A 13611-nucleotide genomic window follows, 5' to 3' on the forward strand; every position below is an offset into this window, starting at 1 on the left:
TTAAGCCCACTAAGATATCACTAAACTTCCTTTAAAAATTAAAACCACTCACATCAAATGCTAAACTTCCTCTCAGAAACTATCACATCACCGCAACGTCAATACCTCCTCCCATAACAGAATGAGAACTGAACCCCAACATCCATGACATAAATCTTCCAAAAAAAAAAAAAAAACTTCAATCCACTATGAAATTCAACAACCAACAAGGCAATAAAAATAACTACAAATACCAACGTTTGCAGCGAACTTTTGCCAAAAGACCAATTAAGTTGGTAAATCTAATCATTGTACATGAGAACATAATAACATCTCTATTTAACATCCAGTATCAGTGTATTTATCAGTTGGCTAAAGAAACCAGCGACAAGTCATTAATCCCCACAAACAAAGTAAGACGATTAATATCTTAAGTGACGTTGATTTTGGAACTTGAGAGTCTTCATGCTCACGTAGCTCGTTTTTGTCTTTCAGCGGCCTGCAAAAGAGATCAAACGGATAAATTTATTTTGTGAATATACAAAAACAATTGAAAAATCTAAGCTAATGCCTGTGAAATGTTCTACAGAATGATCAGATGCAGTACAATGATTATATATATATATTTCATACTACTAAACACTAGAAGGATTGAAATTTGAAACTATGCACATGCATACATTTCAATACATCTAAAAAGTAGATTATAATATAACTATAGCTCACAGAAAACATGTACTCCGTATATATCAAGTATACTAATAATATGCAGAATATCATACGGCCAATTTACCCAGCTATGTTAACTATACGGTGGTTTTCCCATTTGGCCATTCTTAAGCACTACCTTCTATTTGCAAAAAAAGGCGGTAATCAAAACTTTAAATATTTACATATATATATATATATAGAGGTTTATAAGTGACGACTTCGACCTACTTAGCTAGGTAGTGGGTCGATTTGGGTCATGTTTCACCTCAAACAGGTAAAAAAAAAAAAACTTCAAGAGTGCACCTTTTTTACAAATACACACTAGCTATTGCTATATATGATATGATCTGGCTTATATGTGTCCTTCTATCCTATGTTTTAGAGGATGTTGCTAAGTCACAGTGTGAAATAATTGAACAAATCCTGCCAGTGCCAGCATCTGTAAATATAGTTTGCAACTTCTATAAGACATTTTACCGAACACTAATAAGCCACTTCATAAGTTTAATAATAACACTTAAAGATATACTAAATTCAATCAGTGCAAGTATCACACTTATTATTACCCTTTAAAGAGTTAGGTTAAGGTTTGGGTCATCTTTAAAGTACAACTAAGTGAAGAAGAAGGCAAGTACTGGCAGCCTTTAAAACCACCCATTAAACATTAAACAATGCTAATTAGAATAAGAGGGATAAAAATATTGAAGTGAAAGCCAAACCTTTTGAAGTTTTTGTAACACCGAATCTTCAAATGCTTGATATCTAGTACCAACCAAATCTCCACTCAACTGTGTATCACTCTTCTTCACAGGCTCACGTGCTGTCGGGCCCGCTGGTTGAAGTGGTATAACAAGCAACGGATTTGAATAATCTCCAAGAACAGTTCCACTCGCAGCAACCTACCAACAATAATAAAAACCAATCAAAACACACATTCATGTAAAAAACTTAATAATAAAAATGATTCAAAATATTATATAATAATAATAATAATAATAATAATAATAATAATAATAATAATAATAATAATAATAATAATAATAATAATAATAATAATAATAATAATAATAATAATAATAATAATAATAATAATAATAATAATAATAATAATAATAATAATAATAATAATAATAATAATAATAATAATAATAATAATAATAATAATAATAATAATAATAATAATAATAATAATAATAATAATAATAATAATAATAATAATAATAATAATAATAATAATAATAATTGCCAATCTTTTTTTCTTCGAACTCCTGATAACAACATCTTTAACCGAACTAATCGTTTCAAATAACTCCCTTAATCTTTGTGCGGTATAATCGACACCACTCGTGTCCCACGAAACCTTAAGAATCGTCTCCTTTTCAGCCGCACTAAATGTACTAATTTTTTCCCCATCTACACTTTGTTTTTTTAATGGTGACACTTTAGGTGTAGTATAAGTATACCCCATTTTATAACCATACATTGCACGAATTCGATCAACTTCTTCTTTTAGTTTTTTAGCAATAATCTCTTCTTCACTTCTTCTAGCTTTACCAGATGAACCGTAAGCAAAAGCAGATCGCTCCCGTTCATCTAGGTCATCCATCATTTTTTGACGTTTGGAGTCACGTTGTGATTTGCGTTGAAGTTCTTGTCGTTTTGCACGAAGAAGGACGTCATAAGCTGTTTGTAGTTTTATGAAATTGGCGGAAGCATTGGGGTCATCGAGTCTTTTGTCTGGATGTACTTCTAATGATTTTCTTCGGTATGCTTTACTTATTTCTTTTTCTGTAAGCTTTGATCCTTCTTTGCCAGATGGCAAGCCAAGGAAAAGATAATGATCAACATCCATTTTTTTTTCTGTCTGCCAAAACAACAAGTAAACAGGCGAGTAAGTAATATGAGATATAACACATAAACTGCATTACTTGTTATGATCAAAAATTACACAAGTACAAAAGGTCAACAACAATATCAATCAGATATAATTAGCCATTTTATTGATGTTCACATACACAATTCGAAAGTTCAAATTTACTGGAAGATAACCTAAAACGTTAAATGTAATCAGTATCTTCCTTCTGCTATAGCCAAATTTGGCAAAATAACCATTTGTAGTTCACAAAATAGAATTCACAATTGCTAATAATATTCAAGATATATATATATATATATATATATATATATATATATATATATATATATATATTGGGTTAGCAGTTAATTCATGATAATAACTGTTAAAATCACAACTTTCAAATAATCATGCCCTAGAGGGTAACATCATATATGTATATGCATATAAATTAACAAAGATAATATTCCCTAAAGCTTCCTGCTTGTATTTATCAACTTTCCGTCGATTTTAACTTAATATGTAAGTATACGTAATGTATGTATAGTACTATAGTATCCTGTCCCCAAACAAGATACACGCATATTCCCTAAAGCTTGTAATTGTATATGAAACATGATGATTCAATGCAAAAGAGTAGGCAACAGTCTAATCAAAATCAAAAATTCAAAGTCTTAACAATAATAATTATACTGTATTCAATAAGAATTTGATTTTGATGAATTTGAGAGAAGAAGAAGAAAACACATACCGGTGGTATCTGATGATGTATCGACTGCGAAGAAAATAAAACCCTAACTTTTATTATTTTGTTCTAATTGCCCTACCTTTTTCTGATCTCTTGTATTTATTTATGTATGGTAATCCGTATTATTTATATTTATTTATATATGTATGGTAATCTTGTACTCCGTATTTATTTATGTATGGTAATGGTAATTCTGCGATTGGGCCAGACTGAACTTGCGTGCCTGTTTCTGCTAGTTGTTGTTGGGCCAGTCATTGGCCCAGTCCATGTTTTTGTGACAGCTTATGGATGTCACTCTGTTTCTGCTGGTATGGCCTGTTATTAACCCATAATCAAGAGATTTTGACTACAGACTACTATGTCAGAATCATTTTTCGAAAATAGACGTACAAGCCGCCGGGGATGCAAAATTCATCCGGCGGTACCCGTGTTAACCACTCACCCATCGATCGTGTAACCCTCTACCGCCGAAATGCTTATATTCGTCTGGTGGTACCGATTCAAATTATTGGTTTTCGTGCTATTTTGACTTACCATGTATGGTGAGTGGTTACCGCCGAATGAATTTCGTATTCCGGCGATCCATATATCTCTTTTTCAAAAAGAGATCCTGATATGGTCTTCTGCAGTAAAAATCTCCATAATCAATTTCAGTAGATGGGCCTGATACTGGGCAGGAGCTTCTACGAGTCCTCTAAGCAAATGTGGGGTTCGGTTGTCTCCGATGATAAGGGCGCGGGGTTAGATGAAAGTATGAAAAAATTGTCTAAGGCGAATTCCTCGAAGTCGGAAGTTCTTTCTTGTCATAGCAAAGAAAAGTTTATCCCGGTTCAATTTATTTTAGTCTTTTCAACAACTATGAACTATTAGCCGATATATATTATACCAAATCTTATACATATTTAGTCATCACTTGTATAGAAATATACAAGTTATATTAAGTCAAACATGTTATAGTTAGTAAAGATATAATATCCCTATTATGCAGGATAGTTTGTCAGCTAAAGGTAGGGATTCTCATTGTATATATACTACATATTGAATGGAATGAAAGCATCGAATATTATTTTCACTTACATGGTATCAGGCCATCACATCTCCATTCTCTCTGTCGACTTTCTTCTTCTTCTCCTTTGCTTTTCTGCACAAAAAAAACAACAATCATGAATGAAAAATTTCATCCTGCACTTTCAATATCAAATATCAAAAACCTTATCCCTATTACTCTTGAAATCGACAAATCACAATACAATTCTTGGGCTCATCTATTCAAGTTGCACTGCAGGGCCTATGATGTTATTGATCACATCGTTGCACCTGCTGCTGATGTATCTTCTTCCACCACTGATTCTTCTGCTGACACCACCACCAAAACTGCGTTGTGGTATCGATTAGATGCACTCGTCCTTCAATGGATCTACGCCACGATTTCCAATGATTTGATGAATCAAATTATTGAAGATGAATCCACTGCAGAAAACGCTCGGACTCGATTGCAAAACCTCTTCCAAGACAACAAAAACTCTTGTGCACTTTATCTTCAACGGCAATTTAACACCATCTGTCTTGATAATTTTCCTAATTGTGCTGCTTCCTGCCAGGAAATAAAGGTATTAGCTGATCAACTTCGAAACGTTGGTGATAAAGTCACCGACGATCGAATGGTTCTCCAATTGATTGCCGGATTGAATGATAATTTTGATACGGTGGGTACGTACTTCACTCAAATGGATAAGCTTCCTTCATTCTATGATGCACGTTCGAAGCTTATCCTGGAAGAAACACGCAAGAAGAAACAAGCTATCAACAATTCATCCATCACCGACACTGTTCTCATCGCTGCTACAAATCCCAATCCCAAGCTTTCAAATACTCCTGAACCCACACAACCCACTGATCGGCAGATCAATTACAACTTCCGATACAATAGCAACCGTAGTCGTGGTGGTGGTGGTTCTAATAGCCATCGGGGTAGGAGCAATCGAGGACGAGGTCGTCAATTTTCCCCAAATCCATCTCCTCAATGGTCTGGATATCCTCCCTGGATGTACGCATCTCCTCAGTGGACTACTAATCCTTCATGGACTGCTCCACCATGCCCGTATCCCACTAGTACTTGGGTCAGGCCCAACAACAACTCCCACATTCAATCCACGATTTTGGGTCCGAGGCCATCACAGGCCCATTCAGCTACTGGATCAGCTTCTGGTTATTACCCAACAGATTTGGATCAAGCTTTGCACACAATGACGCTTAATCCCCCTGACGATACATGGTACATGGACACCGGGGCTACTTCTCACATGACCGCATCTTCAGGTAATCTCGAGTCTTATTATCCTTAAGGCAACGTAACAATATTGTTGTCGGTAATGGTCATGGTATGCCAATTCATGGGTTCGGTCATTCTACCCTTTCCAACTTATCTCGTCCACTTTACTTACAAAATATCCTACACTCACCCAATCTAATTAAAAATCTTGTATCTGTTCGTCGTTTATCAACTGATAACAACGTTTCTTTGGAATTTGATCCTTTTGGTTTTACTGTGAAGGATTTCCCGCAGGGCACACCGGTTCTGAGATGTAACAGTACAGGCGATCTTTATCCTATTACCAACTCCGTGCTGCGTCACCTATCTAAACCTTCTACATTTGCTGCTTTTTCTCAAGACATATGACATCACCGTCTTGGACACCCAGACGATGAAGTCTTACGTTCTCTTAGTAATAAAAAGTTTATTTCTTGTAATAAACTGTCTTCAAATTCTGTTTGTCAATCTTGCGTTTTTGGAAAACAAATAAAGTTACCATTTATTTCTTCATCTTCTAGTACTTTATCTCCTTTTGATATTATACACAGTGACTTATGGACATCACCGGTTCCTAGTACCGCTGGACACCATTATTACATACTTTTCTTAGACAATCATTCTAATTTTTTGTGGACATATCCTCTTATACATAAATCTGATGTTTTTCCCACATTTCTTGCATTCTCAAAATACATTCAAACACAATTTGGTAAACCCATTAAAAGCTTTCAATGTGATAATGGAACTGAATATAATAACAAACACTTTCATCAATTTTGTGAACAAAATGGAATGCAATTTCGTTTTTCCTGTCCCTACTCGTCCCCACAAAATGGGAAATCCGAAAGAAAAATATGCGCTATAAACAACATTATGCGAACCATTCTATCCCACGCCTCTATTCCGTTAAATATGTGGCCTCATGCACTCCAAATGGCCACATACCTCTTAAACATATTACCTACAAAAACACTCAGTCTTTGCTCTCCTACCGAATGTCTCTACAAACGTATTCCATCCTACTCTCACTTACGCACTTTTACCTACTTCTACCTTCGCACACTCTCAATAAACTCCAACCACGTTCCATTCCATGTGTCTTTCTAGGATATCCATCTAACCATCGTGGCTATAAGTGTTATGATCTAAAATCTCGAAAATTCATTGTTTCTCGAAATGTCATATTTGTTGAAACTCAATTTCCTTTTGCAACAATCAAACCATCAAGTCCTCCCAACTATCAAAGTCTAACTGATGCAGTTCATCCATATTTTTATACACCACACCTTTTCTCCAAACATTCGGTTGATTCACCATCTCCTACGGCCCATTCTACTGACTCCAGCCCAACTCACACTACTACTGTCTTTCCTTCTGAGTTCACTCCACAGCCTACTTCTCCTACTGGGCCATCTACCGGGCCTATTCCAACACCCATCTCACCTACGGCCCAATCACCTGCCACCCAATCACCTATCAACTCTCCACATCCAAACTCATCTACTCCTACTTCGACTCATTCTGATCATGCCTCGACCGTTCCATCTGGAAATAATAACTCACCCACTGACCAAAATACACCACCCCCTACCCGTACTATTATCACTCATAGCATGCAAGGTATCTGCAAACCAAAGGTTCCCTTCAATCTCTCCTCACTCACCTCTATCTCTCCTATTCCTCGCATACCGAAAGACGCTCTCTCCGACCCAAATTGGTACATGGCCATGACCGATGAGTACAAAGCCTTAATGGATAATAATACTTGGGTGCTTGTTCCGCAGACACCTCACATGCATGTTATTTGTAGTATGTGGATCTTTTGGCATAAATTGAAATCTGATGGTTCCCTTGAACGATACAAAGCCCGTCTAGTAGGCGATGGGAGATCACAGACTGTTGGCATCGATTGTAATGAGACATTCAGTCTGGTTGTCAAACCGGATACCATTCGACTTGTGCTGTCTATTTCCCTCTCAAAATCTTGGAATATCAATCAACTAGATGTAAAAAATGCCTTCCTACATGGCTCTCTTAATGAAACAGTATATATGTATCAACCTTACGGGTTTCGAGACTCTACAAAACCAGATCACGTCTGTTTATTGAAGCGATCATTATATGGGCTGAAACAAGCTCCTCGTGTATGGTACCAACGGTTCACCACCTTTGCCTCATCTATTGGTTTCCATCACAGCCATTCAGACCATTCTCTTTTTGTGTATACTAGTGGAAAAGAAACTGCATATTTATTACTCTATGTCGATGATATTATACTAGTTACATCTTCAAATTCGCTACACACCACCCTAATGTCTTTATTTGCAAAGGAATTTGCCATGAAGGACTTAGGATCTCTCAGCAACTTTTTGGGAATTTCGGTCATAAAAAATGAACACGGACTATTTTTAAGCCAAGAAACATATGCCGAAGACATTATCAGCAGGGCCGGAATGACCAGTTGCAAATCCGTTAAGACGCCGGTCGATACAAATGGTAAAATGAGTACAAACGGCCCCTCATACTCAGATCCAACCGAATTCCGAAGCTTAGCTGGCGCGCTTCAATATTTAACCTTCACCAGACCCGACATTTCCTATGCAGTCCAACAGATTTGTTTACACATGCATGATCCGAAAGAGTGTCACATGCAAGCCTTGCGTCGTATTATCCGGTATATTCGCGGTACTATATCTCATGGGTTACAGTTGACAAAGAGCTCCTTTTCATCCTTAACTTCTTATACAGATGCCGATTGGGGTGGGTGCCCCAACACACGCCGATCCACCTCCGGCTACTGCGTATTCTTGGGAGGTAATTTAGTGTCGTGGTCAGCTAAACGCCAACCTACCGTTTCTCGCTCAAGCGCCGAGGCTGAATATCGAGGTGTAGCTAATGTTGTGTCCGAATCCTGTTGGCTTCAGAATGTTCTCTTGGAACTTCGTTGCCCCATCTCCAAAGCTACTATTGTTTTTTGTGACAACGTTAGCGCCATTTTTCTCTCTGGTAATCCCGTGCAACATCAACGCACAAAACACATAGAAATGGATATACATTTTGTTCGTGAAAAGGTCGCACGTGGCCAAGTTCGTGTTCTTCACATTCCGACACGGTTTCAGATCGCTGATATCTTTACTAAGGGTTTACCTCGTGTACTATTTGAAGAATTCAGGACCAGTTTGAACGTCCGCTCGCACTCCCGCTCAAACTGAGGGGCTGTATTAGCCGATATATATTATACCAAATCTTATACATATTTAGTCATCACTTGTATAGAAAGTTATATTAAGTCAAACATGTTATAGTTAGTAAAGATATCATATCCCTATTATGCAGGATAGTTTGTCAGCTAAAGGTAGGGATTCTCATTGTATATATACGACAGATTGAATGGAATGAAAGCATCGAATATTATTTTCACTTACATGAACACTACCTAATTGTCACAATTGTTGCTCACTTCAACTCTTGTTACTCTGCATAACTAACCCACAACTATTCTAACTCAAAAATTGATTTGTTTTTTGCCATTATGCCTAGAACTGTATAATTGTAAGAGATGGTGATCGGTAAGTGTGTATATGAACGACACAGACGCCAACCATTGTTTTCACTTATCAGTAAGCGTGTAGGCAGGTATGTTGGCCACAATTATCTCATACCATTTGCTCTAAGAATGAGAACGCTCAAACATACCCTAATGCAAAATGGATATGATACAATACTGGTTCATATTTTGAAGTTAAAATTGTTATTTGTTATGTCAATTAGAATGCATCACAAATATTCATCTTTAATTTAACTACTTGAGTTGATACAACTTATGTTTCAAGTAAAAGAATCCTCTTATAAGCTCAGATAAAGCAACTCTCATCTTCTACACGGAAACAGTTTTGAGTATAACTTCATCCATTCCGACTCTTAATAAAGATTCCTTAGATGCCTTATCAGTGTTGCCAGTAAGAGCTACTATGAGCGGCTTTTAGTGGCGTTTTAAAAACTTATCATGAACAAGTCTTGCAACGTTGTAACTATTTGAACAAGGTAATGAGACATCCATGAAAACGACCTTGTGGTACGGTCTTTGGTGATGACTTGCAAGCATTTTTATAATTAAAAAAATTATACGGATTAAGAAACTAGAGAGACCCATAACCATAGCTAGTGGTGAATGGTGGAACGGAATGGACGATTGTAAGAGATGATAAAAGTTGTTTGTTATAACCGAAGACAATAGATATATACCCATTAATTATAATTTAAAAATTAAAAAATTTGAAAATACCTCTGTCCTTCATTAAAAAATTTGGTCATGTATGATGAATTTATAGTTATAATAACAACAAAAGAATAATATTACAATGATAATGATTAATAATGCTGAATGAGCATGTATGCATATATGATCAGCAACACAACTTCACAAGTGAAAGAACCCGTTCATATACATTATAAACGATTCACAATAGTTGATTACATCGCGATGTATTTGACCTCTATATGATAAATTTTACAAACATTGCATTCGTTTTTAAAAGACAAACTTTCGTTACATCGAAAATTGACAGACATACATATCATTTCAAAATATCCAAACTATAAATGACATAATCTGTCATTTACTTAATAATAATCTCTATTGAACTCAACGACTTGAATGCAACGTCTTTTGAAATATGCCATGAATAACTCCAAGTAATATCTCTAAAATGAGCAAATGCACAGCGGAAGATTTCTTTAATACCTGAGAATAAACATGCTTTAAAGTGTCAACTAAAAGGTTGGTGAGTTCATTAGTTTATCATAATCCATCAATTCCATATTTTTAATAGACCACAAGATTTAAATTCCATCTTTCATAAACATAATCTCGTATCAGGCATTTCGCACGGTATAGAGATAAAAGTCATTCATACGAACTACAAACACCTGGTAATCGACCTTAACAAAATGCATCTAGAATATCCCCGCATACCGCCATTTCGCACGGTCATGCAAAAAGCATACAATCAGGCCACTCTTTTAAATATGATGGTTGTGTACACCTCACAAACAGATCATATCTTTTAAAGCTGGCGGTTGTATACCTATTTTGAAGTACTAAAGCAGTTCAAATTCTCTGACTGGGGCTTGTTAGTGCCCAAAGATCTATCTTTAGGATTCGCGTCAATTTGGGGCTTGGTTCCCAAATTGTCATCTTACCAGACTATAAGGGGTGATATCCGGTGTACTCATAACTCATTCGTAGAATGTTTTTAAGTACTTGTGTCTATTTCGTCAAACATTTATAAAAGTTGCGCATGTATTCTCAGTCCCAAAAATATATTGTAAAAGCATTTAAAAAGGGAGTAATGAAACTCACCATAATGTATTTCGTAGTAAAAATACATATGACGTCATTGAACAAGTGCAAGGTTGGCCTCGGATTCACGAATCTAAACTAAGTATATATATTTGTATATTGATCAATATATGTTTAATAATTTAGATCAAGTCATAGTGTATCACAATCCTAATGCTCGAGACTAAATATGCAAAAGTCAACAAAAGTCATCTTGACCAAAATGACTTCCAAAAATTATACATGATTATTATATAGTTTGAATATAGTCGTTTTATATATTTAAAAAATTTTAACAAATTTTATTAGAGTAAATAATATAATTCATTTATTAATAAATAAAATTTTATATTAAAATTTATATAATAAAAATATACTTTTATATATCTTAAGTAATAAAATTTATAAAATTCATTTAATATCATAAAAATATAAATGCTAGGTATTATTAATGTAATTATATTATATGTAGTAAAATATCTTTGTATTACATATTTATTTGATAAAATAATATTGATAATAATAATAAGTAAAAGTTGTATTATTTTGTAATAATAATAATTATTATTATTCTATTAATAAAAATATCAATATTTATATTTACTAAAAATGATATTATGATAAAATGATAATTTTTATAAATAATAATACTAAAATAATAATAATAATGATATTTTATAATAACAATGATATTTCTATTTAAAAATAATGATTTTTAGTAAAAATGATAGTTTTAATATTAATAATACTTTTAATAATAATAATAATAAAAATAATGAAAATGATATTTTTATCTAAATCAATACCTTTCAATATCATGATACTTATACTCATTATTTCCTAATTAATTTGTTAATAGCTTTTAATCGTCTTTTATATCGCGTTCATAATAATGATAATAATAATAATCATAATAATTAGGTGCTACTAATATTAGTTTTAATTATAATAATACTAATAATAATAAATATTATAATAATATTAATGTTAATACTAATAACTATTTTAATGATAATAATAATAATACTAATTATAATTTTAACGATAATAACGATAGTAATAATAATAAAAATAACAATTTTTAATGATAATATCTTTTATTGATAATGATAATAATAATAATAATAATAATAATAATAATAATAATAATAATAATAATAATAATAATAATAATAATAATTAGATAAAAACTATAACGACGATAATAATAATCATTTTTAATAATAATACAAAAATTCAATTGACTATAACTTCTAATCTGTTCATCGAAACCATTCGATATCTAAATGAAAAGTTCTTAATTTTTCGCTAGCTTTCCAACGACATGCATATCATATACCTTATCTCAACTGCATATGTAACTAACGTATGATTCATCAAAACTATCTAACGACTAAATTAAACATACATGCATGCATAATCATATCTACTCGAGCACTAGTCATGGATACACTAATAATATGTAAAAGTTAAGTTCTGAATGCTCACGTATCAATATTGAGATTCAATATTGCAGGAAAGGTACGTAGACGCAACGAAGACGATAAACACTAGGTTGACCTTATGAGCACACCCCTGATCCATACCCATAACCTCCATAGCTATAACCCATAATTTCCTTAGCTCTATCCTGCTCGTAAACCCCGTTTTGAAATAACTTGCTCATGACTTCATCGTAGTATTTTATGTATAATACTAATGATAATAATAATACTACTAAATACGATTAATAATAAAAATATTAATCTTAATAATAATAATAATAATAATATAAATAAAATAAATATATACTACGGAGTAATTGAGAGATAGATAGATGAATTACTTCGGCCGAAAAACTCGAGTTTTATATACCCGTTTCTGGACCCATGAACTCCGCAATCGCGGTACTTTGTAGGCTAACACCTCCGCAATCACGGAGGTACCTGTCCCAGCTCACCCTCAATGATTTCATGGCTGCCGACGGTTTATGTATGTGTATATATATATATATATATATATATATATATATATATATATATATATATATATATAATTTATATAATTAATTATATATTATATTATATTTACGTACATAGTTAACTCGTAATTTTAGTTCCAACGAATTGTACGTTGTCACATGACTATAGTCTCGATTTCGGTTTCTCCAACGCATTTTCGTACATTTAGAAAAATAGTACTTTACTTTACGCGATACGTACCTTTATTATTAACTAGACTTATAATATTGATAAACTATATCGTTTAAAATATAATTTGTACATTTGAGTGATATGGTCATTTGCTTCTTAAAATCGACGTTTCGTTGTTTATATAAAATATATATTTTAAATCAAACGTTTTAAGTTAATATTATTTTTATCACTTTGTAAAATACATACATACATACATACATACATATATATATATATATATATATATATATATATATATATATATATATATATATATATACTCATTAAAATATAAATTTGTACATATTGTATGTAATTGAAACATAATATAACATTTAGTTTTTCAAAGACAATTATATTTCCAAATATAATTTAGATCGTTTACGTAATAGAAATATTATATCATACAACGTTTTTATTTTAAAATCTAAATAGATATAATTCATTTATGTACTAACGTTTTATATATGAATCACATTTTCACGACCC

The 13611-nt window shown here is 33.1% G+C and overlaps 2 protein-coding genes across 2 annotated transcripts; one reads left to right on the forward strand and one right to left on the reverse strand.

Annotated features, from left to right (window-relative positions):
• Window positions 1-208: 208 nt before the first annotated feature.
• On the reverse strand, window positions 209-3382 carry LOC139850651 (uncharacterized). Its single transcript, XM_071840202.1, has 4 exons — window positions 3297-3382; window positions 1906-2554; window positions 1410-1591; window positions 209-478 (listed from the first exon to the last, which is right to left on the reverse strand). Exons 2-4 carry the CDS (start codon window positions 2540-2542, stop codon window positions 449-451), a joined length of 849 nt encoding a protein of 282 aa, XP_071696303.1. The 5' UTR covers window positions 2543-2554; window positions 3297-3382; the 3' UTR covers window positions 209-448.
• A 1074-nt stretch (window positions 3383-4456) lies between these two features.
• On the forward strand, window positions 4457-8819 carry LOC139850175 (uncharacterized). The gene is made up of 2 exons (XM_071839763.1): window positions 4457-5612; window positions 6715-8819. Exons 1-2 carry the CDS (start codon window positions 4457-4459, stop codon window positions 8817-8819), a joined length of 3261 nt encoding a protein of 1086 aa, XP_071695864.1.
• Window positions 8820-13611: the final 4792 nt, after the last annotated feature.

Source organism: Rutidosis leptorrhynchoides, chromosome 5 (assembly GCF_046630445.1).
Source record: "Rutidosis leptorrhynchoides isolate AG116_Rl617_1_P2 chromosome 5, CSIRO_AGI_Rlap_v1, whole genome shotgun sequence".
NCBI classification, from domain to species: domain Eukaryota; kingdom Viridiplantae; phylum Streptophyta; class Magnoliopsida; order Asterales; family Asteraceae; genus Rutidosis; species Rutidosis leptorrhynchoides.